Raw genomic sequence first — 16866 nt, forward strand, 5'->3', positions numbered from 1 at the left:
GCGCCGGATGCCACTTTCCATCAGGTACACCTGCAGTTTGTTCGTCATTCTAAGTAATCACCAATTTCACCAGAGGGAGACTTTGTACAAAAGTTGTTTGCTTGGGCACCTCTGTCGCATTCGGGTTTCTACCATGAAGCAATTATATTTGCATTACTGTGTTTCGGTTTGAAGGATGGGATATGGCAGTGAATTTACAGGGTACAGAGAAATAACACCTGAGTCTTCAGGAATGGCATCGCCTCCCATGCGTTCATCATGGGCGAAACAGAATACTTTGTTATGTTTATGGTACTGCTCGTGTCTATAGACAACAGTTACTACTTTCCAATAGGTGGGCCGTCAGCTTGTTTGCCATTCTAAGTTGCATAAAAAAAAGTAATCATAAAAAAAATATTGGGATAAAAGTGGTTGTCCCCTAACATTGTCCGTCAATGTCTCGTCAGTTATACTTGTGCCCATTTACATTTTCATCTCATTCCGTTGATTTATGTTTGATTGAGAAATAAATATCCATATAATTTCTTAAACTTTAACTTTTAGTAAAATAAATAAGTAAAAAACAAACTAGTTCATCTGTACAAAATTATATTTCTTGCTAATTTGCGAGTTATACATTGCCAAGGTTTATATATCTTCAGATAACAACAATGTATGTTATAATGTTACTACTATTACTTTGTACTATGTGAGTGAGCAAATGTTTGGCACCTATAGCTACTAGATTATGGAGGGTAGTGATAAGAAGAACTCTCTCGTATGGGTGACAGTAGCAAGTATCCGGCTGCAAACTGTATGTGACAGTTTCAAATCAAAATGGCGCTAGTGTAGCAAGAAATGAATTTAGCAGTTGTCAATGGATTAAAATGCACTCCATTGAAAAAAAAATATATTTTTGATGACTATTGTAGTTTATGAAACTGTAGTATATAAAACTAAAGTAGTATATAATACTAAATAGTATTTTTGATGCTTCATTTAAAAATTACCTACTTGTACTACTACTACCTACCTACCTACCTTTTACTGTAGCGCCACCCTAACTTTTGAAGGACGGAACAGTTTTTCACACACAAGTATATTTCACCTTACTTCTATTCTCCATATACTAGTTGCTGACGGTAGCCTAGGTACAGTCTGTGTCAAAAGTTGATGAATTGATTTCAATATGAAATTTATTTTTGCATATTATAATATTGAATTAGTTACTTTTTATGATATTCTAGACAAACCCTATTCATATCTGTAAAAAATAATATGTGCACCTTATTAATCGCGTTATAAGATATAAAATTCAGGGGATTTTATGGCAATATTTTTATGTTCCTATATTATACGCAACTAAAGGTTTTTTTTATTTTCGATTCTAAAATTTATTTTAATCACAGTTCCTCATTCAGGCGACCCCACAAAATCACCTTCTTGCGACTTAGGAGGCCCTGGATCATTGAAGTCAGAACGCCTTTCATCAGACTCCAATGACATATTGGATCCTCAGACTGGTCTACGTGGATCAGCTGGCAATATACAGGTAATCCTTTATTATTACACATAATAATTCTTTGTTTACGGATGATAATGGAGTGGGTTTTTGTATAGATTATTTATACAAACGATGCATTAAATCATTATATAAAGTAATATATTATAAATATACTAAATATTGTTTTTTAACTGTTAGGATGGAAACCAAAATTGCCGAAACCCAAACGTAGGACCAGAGAGCATGGGGTCGTGTCGCATGGGGGGCGGTGGGGGTCCAATGGGACCAGGCGTATCTATGGGGCCAATGTCCGCCAGTGAAGCGCAGACTCTTCCATCTAATGTCATCAGCAAACAGGCAGGCAGCATGGAGGTAACATTGGCGAATAAAGTTTAAAATATGCGCAAATCTTATCATAGTCAATGATATTAACTTTAACTAATTAATTTAAAATACATTTCGATTTAACACATCTTTGATTATAATTTTCCTTTGTTATTATATACTGCAAAATAAATTCTAAAATAAAAGAGCCTAGAAAAAATCAAAAATATTTTTATTTCAATAAATTACCATACTTAATAATTTAATCTTATTCAACTTTTCCAGTAATTCTAATATTATTATAATTCTTAATATTATTTTGAGATACAGTACAATTATTGAGCCTGATATTAAAGATTTTATCCTTTTAATAAAAATTCTATTTATTGTAATATAATGAAAATAGATATTAGCAGATTATTCTGTTTCATAAAAAAATGGTATACCATCGATGCTATGACTATTATGAGTATTTGTGCATTATTTATGTACATTTACAACTTTTTTTATATACTGAGAGAAGATGTACTAAAATCATCCTGTTTTATCCCAGCAGCAAAGCCAGATCTTCGTTTTCTCAACGTTACTGGCCAACAAAGGCGCCGAGGCGGTGATTTCTGGACAGCATCACTCTATAATAGCGTATCATTGCGCTCAACCAGGCACTAAGAAATATCTGGAGGTACGAGTTACATGTATACAAATTTATACTATTTCATTCGCTTATATTGTGTAGAGCCACTATTAAAAAAATGCTAACGAAACAAAATAATAGTTATGTTTATTTATATAGTTAAAGCTTCTACACTGATGCTATATTGTTATTTATTTAGTTAAAAATATTTAACTGTATAAATTAATAAAGCTTATATTAATTAATTTAAATATATTTACAGAAACATCCCCTTAAAATGGGTCAGTTTAACAAACAGAGCCCTGCGCAATGGCTTAATAATATGGCCATGGCGAAAAGGGCAGGCATGCGTGGTGGTCCCAATATGATGGGAGGGCCTAATCAAATGGGACACATGATGGGCGGGCCCATGGGCCCCAACATGGGACCAATGGGTCACGGCGGAATGGGCCATATGGGGCCTAATATGATGGGTCCTAATAGGATGGGCGGTCCCGGAAACCAAATGATGATGATGAAGGGAGGCCCCGGTCCCATGGGCCAAATGGGTCCGGGGATGGGCCCCATGGATGGGTTTCCAGGGGGCACCCCGTCCTGTGGTGTCATGGACGGCATCGGTGCTGATGGTGAAATGCCCTGGGACACCGTAAGTACTTTTTGTTTCTTTTTTTAATGTAGCTCAAAATGACTCAACTGAATTTTTTGGTCAATCCATAATATTATATGTTGACGATTTTGTTGAAATTGCATGTTATAGTGTAGATGTTTGTTTAAAATCCTTATACCTCATATTTAAATATAAATTTACATATTAGACCTATTGATATATTGCATATCAGTATGTAAAGAATATTACGGTTGGTTCCGCAGAAAAACCCCTCAGTAATGTCGAACGGCATGGCCAATGGTGGCGGTGTCGGCGGCGTGGGCGGCGTGAGCGGCGTGGGCGGCGGCGGCGGCGGCGGGCCGGGCGGCGCCGGGCTGCCCGCCTGCTCGGAGGCGGCCGACGCGCCGCCGCAGGACGCGCCGCCCGCCGATGCGCCCTGCCAGCAGGGGCCCAAAGGTAACCTGACGCACCGCCCCGGACCAACGGTCCACACGCTATCATGACTAATTCCTAGTAAACTTGTCATAACAGGGTGCTTAACTTCGACCTCATCTACCGTCTCGCTCTGACCCAGAATAAACTTGCCATATCGTTATGATAAAATCGCACAATATCCTGTGCTGCTATAAAATATAATGCTATTCATTGATTCATATGTTTTCATTTTTACTAACTACTGTATGAGTGAACAAGACCGCGACATCAAAGGTTTTGTTTTTTCCCATTCACGCTGTAAGGAACACGTATCTGCTGTTAGTTTCAACAACTATTTACTATGTACCTTTTTCAAGTGACTTATTTAAACATATGGCATAGGTTAGATTAAGGACAAACTACATTATACAAAAATGATGTTACAGAGGTAAAGGTCTTTATTTTCTAAGTTTCACTAATCAGATACTAGGTACTTCATGTTTCTTATCTTTCTTTATAGGTGTTAAGATACCAGATGAAAACTTAACGCCTCAACAGCGTGCACACCGGGAGGAACAGCTTGCGACTATTCGTAAGATGCAACAGATGTTGTTCCCCGAGAGTGGTGGCAGCAGTGCCAATCAAGGCCCAGGCGATGGCACGCAACCTTCCAACGAAGTTAACCCCCCAAACTCAGCTGGCAACATGAACATGCCTTTTCCGCCTATGTCTGGTATGGGTCCAAATGGACCCATGGGCTCCGGACCTAACGGACCAATGGTGTCAATGCCGAATAGCATGAACTCTGGCCCGAGCTGTAGCATGGCCGGCCCGATGGGACCTAGTGGACCCATGGGACCTGGGCCAATGGGCCCCGGTGGTCCTATGGGACCCAACGGTCCTATGGGCGGCCCAATGGGAGGAATGGGTGGTCCAGGTGGCATGGGTATGGGTGGACACGGATCTATGGGGCCTAATGGAATGATGGGACCAAACGGTCCAATGATGCCAGGAATGGGACCGAATGGGCCTATGGGTCCTTTAGGGCCTTGTGGAATGAAAGGAATTAGAGGAGCTTGTGGAGGCCCAGATATGAAAGGTGGAATGTGTACAGATATGCACATGGGAAGAGGTTGTGGAGGCCCTATGGGGGTAAGTTATTCATTTAGGAGTGTTATATATATATCACACACATTTACTTATACACACACACACACACACACACACAGACTGTAGTTTGCAAATAATTTTACTTTAATTATAATTCTAATAAGTTTTAATGTGCAGTTTATATTGCTTTATTGTTATCTGTGTATTATAACAATTACACATAATAACATAATTAATATAACAATATTTATTCATTCATCATTATAGGTTATTATATTTTTTAATATTATACATTATAACAATTGACTTTGTGCATTTGCAGCGAATGCCTAATCCAATGGGTGGTATGGGAGGGCCTAAACCATGCATGATGGGTGGACCACATATGGGACCCAGAATGATGCCAGGGCCTAATATTAACGCGATGAATGGTAAGTCGAAATTTTCGCTATATACAGAATTTTATAAATCATTTCGTTAATCAGTATATCTGAACACCATAGAATATACTGATACACAGCAGGGCCAATTTGTCATCATTTTACTTAGCCTTCTGCCAAACCAGTCCTTTCTAATTAACAGTGCAGGTCAGTCGTAACTTATTTGGCGCCCCTGGGTAACTTTTCACGATCACTTTGAAAAATGAACCATCGGAAGGTGTCGAGTGAGCAAGCAGTATTGCCAGTATTCGAATGCCTTTCATTGGACAGTTTCTCTTGGCAACTGAGTTGCGTTGTTTAGTCAAATGCCAATGTCAAATTTTAATATGAACCTTTGTTATTGAGTGGTCCTAGGCACTCTTTGAATGTCAGGCCTCCTCCTTCAAGGGTGATACTACCCCCATGGTATCCCTCATGGGTTGCATTCCTGATGACTAATTTGTTATGCCACCGTATGTTGTAATTTCACTACTATATCTAAACATTCAGTCTGAAACAGATTATATTATAATTGCGTATACTTGTTGCAGGTGGTATAATGATGGACGGTATGATGGGCGGCATGGTGCATGGGGAGTGTGGTGACCACCACTCGTTACCCAACGGTCCCATGTGCGACGAATACGGCCGCGGTCGGAACGTACGTATGCTTGTTAACTTCATTTATTAATTGATAGTACAGTGAACGCTCTATATAAGTATTCTCTCTATAAGCAACATTCTTTATTCTACTCGGCTTAGTTAGTGCAAAAAAATAAGTAAAAATATTTTCCAAACGGTATCTTTATACTCCTTTTTCCCCTATAAGCAAATTTTTCCAATATGAATTTTTTTTATTGAAATTGGTTCAAATGAGTTACTGTTAATTACTGTCTATAAAAATGAACAGCTTTATGAACATCATTAGAGATTTCTCTATTACTATTTCTTAAGGCTTAGATTTTGTTTTGTTTGACAACACTATTGTTTTATTGCAAATGGATCGTTTATTGGCAATAGAAGAAAGTTAGATATTTTTGCATAGTCAACGGGAAACTAAGTTTTTTTTTTTTTTTTATTTTTAAGATTTTCTGTATCGTGGAATGAACAATTTTAACTTTTAGTATATTAATACAATCGTGATGATTCTATGATTAATAAAGTTCTGGAGGGGTTCAACTATTTAATTTAAAATTATTATTTTTTTACCTACTACTTTGATTATCACAAACGGTTTCGGACGATGTGGGAAATAAGGGGAGGGGTTTGCCCAGCAGTGGAATACCACAGGCCACGAATTATTACGACGATAACTATTTGGAGATGGGCGGAAGTGAGGATGTTGCGCATCGAGTATAGAGTTTGTAATACGTGTCCACTACACGCAGATGGGCCCGGGCGACCCGGGCGGGCTGGGCCCGGGCGGGCTGGGCGCGGGCGCGGCGGGCGCGGCGCGCGGCCTGCGCAGCCCCAAGAGCCCCGCGCCCGCCGCCGACATCGACTGGCAGAAGCTGCACCACCAGTTCTTCGACGACCCCAAGTCCATGGACGCTGAACTCGGTCAGTTGCTACGCTTATTTTTTTATTTATTTTTTAAGAGCTCATTTTTCCTCTTTTTATTTAGGTCAACAAACAGTGGACAATAGTACATTATTGCAGCGGCCAGCAACTGAGGCATTGATGGAGGAACGTGCAAATGTGGGCCGAGGCGTAGCCGAGGCACACATACGTGAATCCATCAATGCCTAGTTGTGGCTAAGGCTTGTATAGTACTTCTCTCAAATGCGCGGAAATTAAAAACACAATTTTACTTTTTAAGTTCAATAACGAATAACGAACAATAATAATTTTTCAGGCGCCATAATGTTTCTTTGTTTTTTTTTTCAATAAATAGTTTTTTATTTGCAAGCCTGTTCGAAATTTAAATAAAACCGTTTATTAGTTACCTCCTTGGTAGCTATGTTTCGAAGTAAAAGGTCATTCCATTTTTAAATTACAGGACAAATATGAGTTTGTCAAAATAATGCTTATATTTCCAAGCATGTTTGAGAAAAAACTATATAAAAATAATTTTACAATATCAAAGAAAAACATATATACATATATTTTTATAAATAAATATGGAATGGTAATCTCGTCTGAGATATTCATACATTTTATAGGGATACTAGTGAAGGATATTGAAATCAGCTGATCCAGCCTAATATATTCAGTAGGGATTAACCACGATGGTTTCTAGGGGAAACCATGTGGAAATAGCCCTATTAGAACTACATTGCTAATGCTAGCAATGACGCCATCTATTTCCATCACCAATAAACCGTCCTATCACCATAAAATAAACAATACGGTGAATGTAACACTAGCCCTTATATGTGTAAAGTAATAACGCACTTAGTCATATAAACGTCAAACGTTTCATAAACCCATTTTAGTTATTGAACCATCTTATCTCTCTCTTTTATGCTAAATTCCCAATTTGATAGAAAGTGACAAAACAGTTCAATAGATTAAAGAAGTTTTTAGTAGGTTTTAGATTTTATGAATAAGGCGGTAAAATTATACTATATACTGACGAAGTTTTTAAATTGACTTGTGTAAAAGGTACAAAAAACATTGTACTCATTTTAAAAATTAACTTGTTACAGGTACACAAGTGAAATCTCCGTGCTCAGAGCGGGGCGGTTGTTTACCGCCGCCGCCGTACGGTGCCTCACCTTTACACAGATCCGCCTCAGTACCTATTGGTGTGTACTGATATCAAATCACTACATAGTATATAATAAAGTCGCTGTAGCTGTCTGTCCGTCCCTATGTATGTTTAAATCTTTAAAATTACGCAACGGATTTTGAAGTGGTTTTTTTTTAATAGATAGAGTGATTCAAGAGAAAGGTTTATATGTATAATGTAATAGAGAAAAAATGATAATTTTAGAGATTTCTAATGTGATGAGATGTAGTGTGCACCCGTGCGAAGCCGGGGCGAGTCGTATGTCGGTAGAATCTCAAAGAATGTTTCCTTTCAGCAAAAGATACAATCTATATTAAGGATAATGTGTTTTTAATAATTATATATATATATATATATATATATATATATATATATATATATATATATATATATATATATATATATATATATACATATATATATATATACACGGCTTCAACTTTTTTCATTTTGAAATAAAATACAAACAATGTATGTATGTTTTTGAATGTATGTATGTTACATAAAAAAAAAAAAAAACTTACTGACATGTTACGGGAGGATTAAGTAAAGTCAGTTGACCAATCGCAACGAAATCCCCAGAAATTAAGCACGATGGTTTTCAGGGGGACCGCGTGGTTTGTCAGGGTTTATTGCTAGCAACGGAGCTACTAGTTCTCTTTGTTAGCAATCTCCTCTGGCACGAAGGTTGAGCATGTGTGTGTGTATGCGTACACAGCGACCGCGTCGCCCGGGCACGGCGGCGTGCAGTTGCCGATGTCAGCGGAGGCGTCTCGAGCGCCCTCTGCTCTATCGTCGCCTGCGCATTGCAAGCCGCCGCCTAAGCAGGACCCGGCAGCGCCTGGTGAGTCCACACCCTTATCTATTTACTCATACCGTACCTCTCACAAACACGAATCATCCTAACATTAGGCACTTGTTTCACCGCCGACGTAGACGCGACTGTATTTTAAACAGACTTGAATAAAGTAGATAGTTTCTATGATTGACGTGCACCCATAAGCATATTTAGTGAGGAGAGCCGAGTGTCGTCCCGCAGAATCGTATGGTTGGTACCCATCCCCAAAAGCGAACTAAATTTCTCAAAGACGAACAAGAATTCCTGAGTGTACTTACATGTATGCCTCTTTTAAGGAGCAGGCTTCCCTGGAAAGTAATCTTAAATACACCAAAGCGTGTACCTATATTTTTCGACGTATGTTCACAATTTTTTTTTATTTATATTAGGTTTTACTTTCAAAATAAATCTGTGCTAATTCTATATAAAATTAAAATTAATTATTGTGCGTAAAAAATATATGTTGTCGCTCAATTAATAATAATTATCATAACAATCCACTCACATTCTACAACTGGGAATGAATATAAAGATTATTGGCCTAGTTATAGATCTAGTATCAACTTAACCAGACAATTTACCGTTTTAATTTCCAGTTTGTTTCTATTAAATTAATATGTCTTGTTTTCATAATCGCTTATTTTGATATTTTAAAAATGATGTAATTTAACTACAATCGCTGTCAGTTGTTAACTTGACAATCAGCTACTGATAGTAATAGCAGTACGAGAAATAACCCGCCCCATTCACACATTACCTCACAGCCTATTGACAAACTATATTAACAACACCCTGCCTTTTTAATCATCACCGACTTGTCTATCTCTCGCCCAACTCGATCGTCGCTACTTGTCCACGGTGAGACAATTGCCTATTTTAATTCACCGTTCCCTACCTTAAAGACACTTAGTCTTTATCCAATTAGAAGGACGGTTTTGGTCTTTATTTAAACTACATTATAAACAGTTTTTAGTAATTTTTAAAATCATGGCAGTTTGTTATTAAATCGCCCGTTGCACTGTAATTCAAAATGGCGTTGTAAATAATTAAAACCGATCTTTAGATGTTTGTCAAATACACAGGTATTTGATATTCAATGATAACTCACTTAATGTAATTGGCGTGAATTTACTGAGTACAGAAGAAGAATAACACCTGAGTCCTCAGGAATGGCAACGCAGGGGGGGTATCATAGGCAAAACAGTATACTCTGTTATGTCCACGGTACTGTTCATGTCTATAGGCGACAGTTATCACTTTCCATCAGGTGGACCGTCAGCTTGTTTGCCATTCTAAGTTGTATAAAAAAAATTGGCATTCAATCAAAATTCAGTATAGCGAGAACCAATATGGCGATTGGTTGTCGCTATATTGAATTTTGATCACTGTCCTTTCTTAGTCACATTCGCAATGTTAAAACAAATCGAATGATATAATAATCATCAAAATCGGTCTGCGCATTTGGTCTCAACAAAGAAATAAACATAAATACATACAGAGGGTAATAAACAAATTACCCTTCATTCCGTCGCACAGTCAGGTCATTTGACTTGCATCGGATACATAATATATAATTTTATTTAATTGCTTTATATATCGCTATATATAGAGGCAATCAATTTAAAGCTCCCAAGCACTCGGTAGCCAGTATACGAGAGCCTATTACAGATACGCGGGGATTCTTGAACGTCGCTTTGTAGATTATAATTGAAATTTAACAAGCGCACTGCCACTTTTGAACACTTTATACAAAGCCGTCCTTTTAACACTTCAAATTGATTATAAAATAATGAACTTATTGGGTAAGTCGTTTAACAGGGAAAATTATCGCATGTCTAAATATTTTCACTAGGAAATTAGAAGCCATAGAAGTAGATAAGCATGCTGTGTTTACGTGTTAGACATTTTCCCAACCACAAGAGTTTATTTCTTTTTTTTTTATTTTCTGCACACGTCACACCAAACGCCATTGGTGGGATGTGCATTTTTTTTATTTCCATTTTGTTTTTCTGTAGTTGTAATGCGTATTTTTTGTTTTCCCCCCTCCCTCTCGCAAAACGCTTGATGCTTGAAATCCCATCGTGTGATGAATAACAACGAAAATATCGCTAAAATTGCGGCCCCTAAAATTGGACCCGCCGCCAATCGTTTGCGAAACAAACGTGGCTTGACAATGACAAAACTTGAAATATTGGATCAAACATTGGCCTCATAAGAAATACTAGAGAAGTTGGACGATGGAGTGTTTGTCCGAACGCTACAATGTTTGGCGGCGCAACAGCAGAAGAACCAACAGGGCGGGTCGCACGCAAAGGAACCCAGTTTGATGCCCGTGCCGTCCCCGCAGCAAATATCCTACCTCAACCAGTTTGAAGGTAAATTGGCTTAAATTGACGACAGAAATAATTATGGACATTAGGCTGGGACTACATTCTGTTCGTTTAGGTTTCGACGCCACTACTTGTATGTAAAGGATTTCTATCGCATCTAATTATTTATTTTAATACAAAGAAGTTTTGTTATTCCAGTTTTCACATCAACATTGCATGTTACAAAACTACTATTTTGTGGCCTCAGCTTTAATGTTAAACTATAATTTCTTCTGTACACGAAGTTAAGCCTTTACAAAGTTAACAATATTTGTTATGCTTTTGATTACATATTGAGCGCTGCAAGATGGCCACACGCACAATGTAATTAAATTTACACTAAAGTGTAGCTGACAGTAATGAAAGAATAAATAAAACGAAGTAGAATTAAAAAAAATCTAATAACAGATATATTATTAGAAGCCAAAATTTTGACCACATTATACATATATTATATCACAAATGACTGAATGAATGAATAAAAAAAGTTAATGATTTCATACAATCAGTAGTGGAGTCTCACATTATTATTATTATTAATACTTATTTTAAAAAATTACCGACTGTGAATTTTTACGTCAACAGTTCAGTTCCAAAACATTATTTCAAGTGGATCCTAGTTTCTGAGTTAATTAACCAAGTCATAAATATCTGGTAGAACTAAACTAATACTTATGCAGGCATTTTTATGAACTAGTTTACTTTGACACAGAATTAATAAAAACTTAAATTTCATTATGGCCATCTTTCAGTTACTGAATATAAAATTGCGCACACAAAATATTTTAAACTTTTAATGTTTTACATTATTGTATTGTATATAAATTTTGCATGGTTATGTGTCTTTATATTTTTTAATATATTGCTAATATTTAAAAATTTACAAGTGTACATTTAATCTATTTTTTTTTTTTTATTCTTTTTGATATAATCGATCTTTTTGCTGTTTTTATTTATTTCATTTTGGTGGTGGTTGGTGAAAATGTGCTAACATACGTATCTTCATACTCTATGGCTAATTCGTTCTTTCATTCTAAGTCAATGATGCTTTTTTTTTATTGATATTGTGTATTTCGACCGGCAATAGCAGAGTTTACAATCTGCATACAAAAAATGTTCCTAATGAAATTGCATCCTCATATGGGTGCTCGTGGTGTCATTTTTCGCGTTCCGGAAATTGCTTTTTCAACCCCATAGACAAGTTGCAAATGAATTACCTAATAAATACGTTTTCGCTTCTACATACTTAAGATAGAACGAGGCAGAAATATCCGGCGTCATAATCTTTCTTATGCGCGCTGTAACGAAAACGTATATTAATAGGTTCCTTGCCACTTGTTACATTTTTGGACAATTTCAGAACATTATTTGTCTAAATTGACCGTGAATCTAGTTATTACTGGTCGATGAATTGTATGGTATAAATGTTTCTGTTCTGATAGGTCAAGAGTTAACGATACAGAAACAACCGAACACATCGTTGAAAGACAACGGACCTCCGTCGAATAGTGGGGGTCAAACGCCACAATCGAGTTCTAACCAAAAATCACCTGCTGGGTAAGAATATTGAATTTTATCCATCTTAATATTAAAAATGTAGGTTTGTGTGGTACCTTACACCGCCTTAACGGCTTAACCAATTACTATGAATTTGGTATACATGTACTATATAGGATGGACAAGGATATATGCTACCTTTTTTATCTTAATCACACAGCACTAAGTTATTAGTAAAGGCTAGTAATTTATAATAATCTAAAACAAGTGGGAATAATATATCTGTAAGATTAAGTTAAATATATGTAATTAAGACAAAACAAACAATGGACAGATTTTTATATTAAAAAACATGGTAAACAGAGCGTATTGATTAATCGTAGTGTTTATCTTCACTCATTATTTTCTAATTGATATCTGGCAAGATATGTAAATTAATTAAAATAATAGAACGATTTATTCTTAAAAGGAATTATATTACAATATTTGGAATGAATTAATGAATGAATGGTTTATTTTCTTTTCACAAAAGGTAGTATAAAGTAACAACTTGAGGTACAATTTAATATGAAGACCAATTTCGTGAGAGACTGGAGCTTGCGGTAGGTTTTGAAGAACCTGTAATTAAAGTAATAATAATTTACCGCCATTTTGTATAATGTTTTTATTAACATTAAACAAAATGGTGGTAAATTTGTATACAGTATGTACATATTATGTATATTTATATCACAGGATAAAAAGTTATTCCCAATTTTAATTTTAATCTGTTAAACTGTGAATTTTTTAATCATATTACTTGCAGACAAAAGTCACTTTTGAATGAATACATAAAAAAAAATATTCATCTAAAAATGACATTTGACTGACTAATTTTTGGTAGCAATGGATCGTAGATCTGAAGGTGTATGAACATGTAGAGAGAACTAAGTATCGGGGTTATTACATTATCACACACTGTTATCTTGTTTGCTATTCTAATATCACAAAAAAGACTCTCCAAGCAACTTTGAATAATTTTTCCCAGTTTGGTGATGTGGTAAGAGTATAATCTTGTGTTGCAGCATGATGCCAGGCACGCCGGAGCCTCACTCGTCGCTGGCGGAGCAGCGAGCGGGCCGCTTCTCTCTTGAACAGAGTCCTGGGTTCAATAATCCCCAGACACCCACCTCCACGGCGGCTACTAAATGCGCACAAGGTAATTAACCCTCGTGGGCCACTATACAGATAAGTATAAAACGGTTATTTATTTTTTTCTCTTTTATTAGAGTAATACTAATTAATTAAATAGAATTATATGCAGAGTATAATATAAATTAGACGTTAAAATGGTCCTATTTATTACGACAATTAGTACAATGAAATAGTAATTTTGTTGTGTATTTTTGTTACAGACGAAAAGTCACGGCCAAGTCCGTCATCAAATAGATCAAGTCAAGACAGTGCATCGAAAACGCCACAACGGGACTCAAACCTCAACCAGGGGCCATACGCGCCCGCCTCGTCTGCCTCTTCGTGCGCGGGTAGCGTCAAGAGTAGTTGCAGTGTAGCTTCCAGTACTGCCCCCACCACCGCCAGCGGCAGTATAGAGGATAATATGACACCTAGTAGTGAGGTATGATATAGTATAGAATTTGACATCACATTTGCTAGTACTGATCAAATAAAATACGACAGAGATTGTCACGTCTGTCAGCATTTTTGACATAAGAATGACAGAAAAGGTCATGTTCAACAGTACATTTGTTAAATGAATGAATAAATGACATAAATGTGTCACATTTGTTAGATTTTTGTCTCCGGAATGACGAGAAATGTCAGGGGATTATCATATCTGTTAGCATTCATCCATTCTTCTGACTAAAATCATAGGAATGAAATTTAACAGAAATGGTCAATCACATCTGACAGATCTTTTGTCACAATAATAACAGAAATGACCATGTTCTCAAGTACATTTGTCACAGGAATGAAATATGAGATGATCATCATTTCTATGATAAAATGATTACTTGTCCTTATATCAATTTAACTTGTTAGTATGTTTTTTTTAATGGATGATAATGGTATGGTAACCCCGCCTGTGCTATCGGTATACACTGGCGGGGCACCAGTGATAGATGACTGATGAGGATGAAAGTAGGTCAATTAACCCATCCTGACGAATTCAACTAGATTTATCCACGATGGTTTCCAGGGGGAACCACGTGGAGGTCGACCTGACAGCGTATATCGCTAGTAATCGGGCTATTTAACTCCATTACTAACAATCCCTTTTCCTCCAACTTGTTAATATCACATAGATGTACTTCTTCTTATGTATACAATCTGAGTGTTATTATAAATATAATTTCGTTTTAGACGACGTTATCGGGCGGGCCAAACAGCACAAGCTTACCGGGCCCATTTCCGAGCGCGTGCAGCATGACTCGTCCCGACAACATCCCCATCAACCCCAATCAGGGCCCCGGCGGGCCCATGGGGGGCGCAGCCGCGTCCTTCGATCCTATCTCCTCGTTGGCGCAGATGTCGCAACAGCTCACGAGTGGAGCACCGGGGCCGGGCCCCGGGCCGGGCGCTTCTGGCCCCGGACCCGGCCCCATGGGGCCTTTTGCGCCCCAGCCGCACCACCTGCCACATCATCCTATGCATCCACACTCGCATCCGCATATGATGATGAACGACTTGGGTGAGATCTGGTTTCATACTTAACATACAATTTGATGCGTGTATAGTACAGATCTAGTGTAAAAATAACTGTTTTAATCTAGCACTAGCCCTCTAGACAAGTGGCAACCGAATTCATCGATGTAATCGACATCGCTAGCGATTCCGTGAGATAGAATGAGATAGCAACGTCGAATGTCTCATTCCAACTCATGGACTAGCTTCTGATAACAATTCCATCGATGGATTCGCTTGCCGCTTGTCTAGGGGGGTTGATCTTCGGCGACAAAATAATGATAGATTACACTGCTCTGTCTATATCAAATTTGCCTTTTACATAAAGATATATTTGTAGTATCTGTTTTATTGAATCCAAATATAGGCCTATTAGCCTTGTGTAAATATCGTAGACAATTTTTGCTACATATGTATTTATTGAAGTGAATCTATGATAGTGGGACTAAGTTTTTACATTACATAGATTATGTTCTTGGAAATTTTACTTAAAATCAAGTTTTTTATAACTGTAGTTTTTCTTAATAATAACTTATTTATAAGAAATATTTCTATTAATCAGTGACACTGAATTAGTATAAAAATGTAAAATTTATTTAAAAGTCACACAAAATATTTGATTTTGTAGAGCATTTGTTGTTATTAAAATGTTACTTATGGATCAATGAAATTGAAATATCAATGAAAATATCAGAAATATGATTTTTAGATTAGTTTTAACTCTATAGATATTGGTATTCTGCCCATTCCTTTATAGTAAAAACTAAGTCGTCAATAATTATATGCACTATACGATAATAGACAGAGTATAGCTTAAGATAAATCATGTATGGCATAACATTATTTTTGTCAGGCTGTCATATGGACAACATGGGTGGACCGGGAATGGGCGGGCCCATGGAGGGCATGATGGGCGGCGGCGAATTCCCGCCGGACATAAACCTGAGCCCGAAGATGGGCGGCGGCGGCATGGGTGGCATGGGCGCGATGGGCGGCGATGGCATGATCGGTGCGCGTGGGCCCGGCGGCGGCAAGATGCCACCCTTCAACGGAGCCAACGTGCAGGTGAAGGCCAGCGCGCCCAACACGATCCAATACTTGCCGACGCGGCCGCAGATGGCGTGCAACTCGGGCCCGCGCGGCCCGCCCAGCCTGGAGTTCCTGCAGCGCGTGACGAGCCCCATGCAGCTGGACGGCGGCAAGGGCGTGCAGTACTTCCCGGGCGCGCGCGGGCTGGAGCCCGAGGGCGGCATGCGCGGCGTGCTGCGCGGGCCCGGCATGCTGCGCATGGCGCCCTACCCGGCCGGCTTCGGCTCGCCGCCCAAGATGGACCCGTTCGGGCCCGCGGCCGCCGTCTGCGGCCCGGGGCCCGGCTTCCGCGGCGGCAAGGGCGCGCTGGGGCCCGGCGTGCGCATGGGCGCCGCGCAGCCGCTGCCGCCCTCGATGGCCGGCCCCGGGCCCGGCTTCAAGGGCCAGGGCTTCGCGATGCAGTCCACGGCCGACCCCACGTACGCGGCGCAGTTCCACAACTTCCAGCAGCAGCTGTACGCGACCGGCAGCCGCGGCGCGCAGCCGCACCAGGCCTACCCGCCCTACCAGCCGCCCAAGTGATGGCAGCCGCGCGGCTGCGACCGTCCGCGCCGCGAGCTCGTCTCGTAGCCTGCGCGCCCAGCACCGTCTGCACCGTCTGCTGCCTCCCCGCGGATGTACTTAATTCGTTGTACCGTTGTACGTCAGTGAAACGAGAGATCAAATATT

General features: G+C 38.7%; 1 protein-coding gene across 7 annotated transcripts in view; it reads left to right on the plus strand.

Moving 5' to 3' along the window:
- Positions 1-16866, plus strand: part of LOC113519408 (collagen alpha-1(I) chain-like) — a 30321-nt gene extending 13455 nt beyond the window's left edge. For 3 of the 7 annotated variants that reach the window (XM_052896976.1, XM_052896978.1, XM_052896977.1), the window contains exons 4-20: positions 1389-1531; positions 1682-1855; positions 2361-2489; positions 2704-3087; positions 3312-3504; positions 3983-4614; positions 4895-5003; positions 5543-5652; positions 6380-6551; positions 7640-7738; positions 8441-8566; positions 10777-10935; positions 12372-12486; positions 13491-13624; positions 13821-14041; positions 14788-15115; positions 15962-16866. In XM_052896976.1, coding sequence (XP_052752936.1) covers positions 1389-1531; positions 1682-1855; positions 2361-2489; positions 2704-3087; positions 3312-3504; positions 3983-4614; positions 4895-5003; positions 5543-5652; positions 6380-6551; positions 7640-7738; positions 8441-8566; positions 10777-10935; positions 12372-12486; positions 13491-13624; positions 13821-14041; positions 14788-15115; positions 15962-16719 — 3986 coding nt within the window. In that variant the 3' untranslated portion in view covers positions 16720-16866. The remainder of the gene's footprint in view (positions 1-1388; positions 1532-1681; positions 1856-2360; positions 2490-2703; positions 3088-3311; positions 3505-3982; positions 4615-4894; positions 5004-5542; positions 5653-6379; positions 6552-7639; positions 7739-8440; positions 8567-10776; positions 10936-12371; positions 12487-13490; positions 13625-13820; positions 14042-14787; positions 15116-15961) is intronic. The other 4 variants (XM_052896979.1, XM_052896980.1, XM_052896981.1 and 1 more) reach the window with 4 other exon arrangements.

Source organism: Galleria mellonella, unplaced genomic scaffold, assembly GCF_026898425.1.
Source record: "Galleria mellonella isolate WM207_F2 unplaced genomic scaffold, CSIRO_AGI_GalMel_v1 utg352, whole genome shotgun sequence".
Lineage (NCBI taxonomy): Eukaryota > Metazoa > Arthropoda > Insecta > Lepidoptera > Pyralidae > Galleria > Galleria mellonella.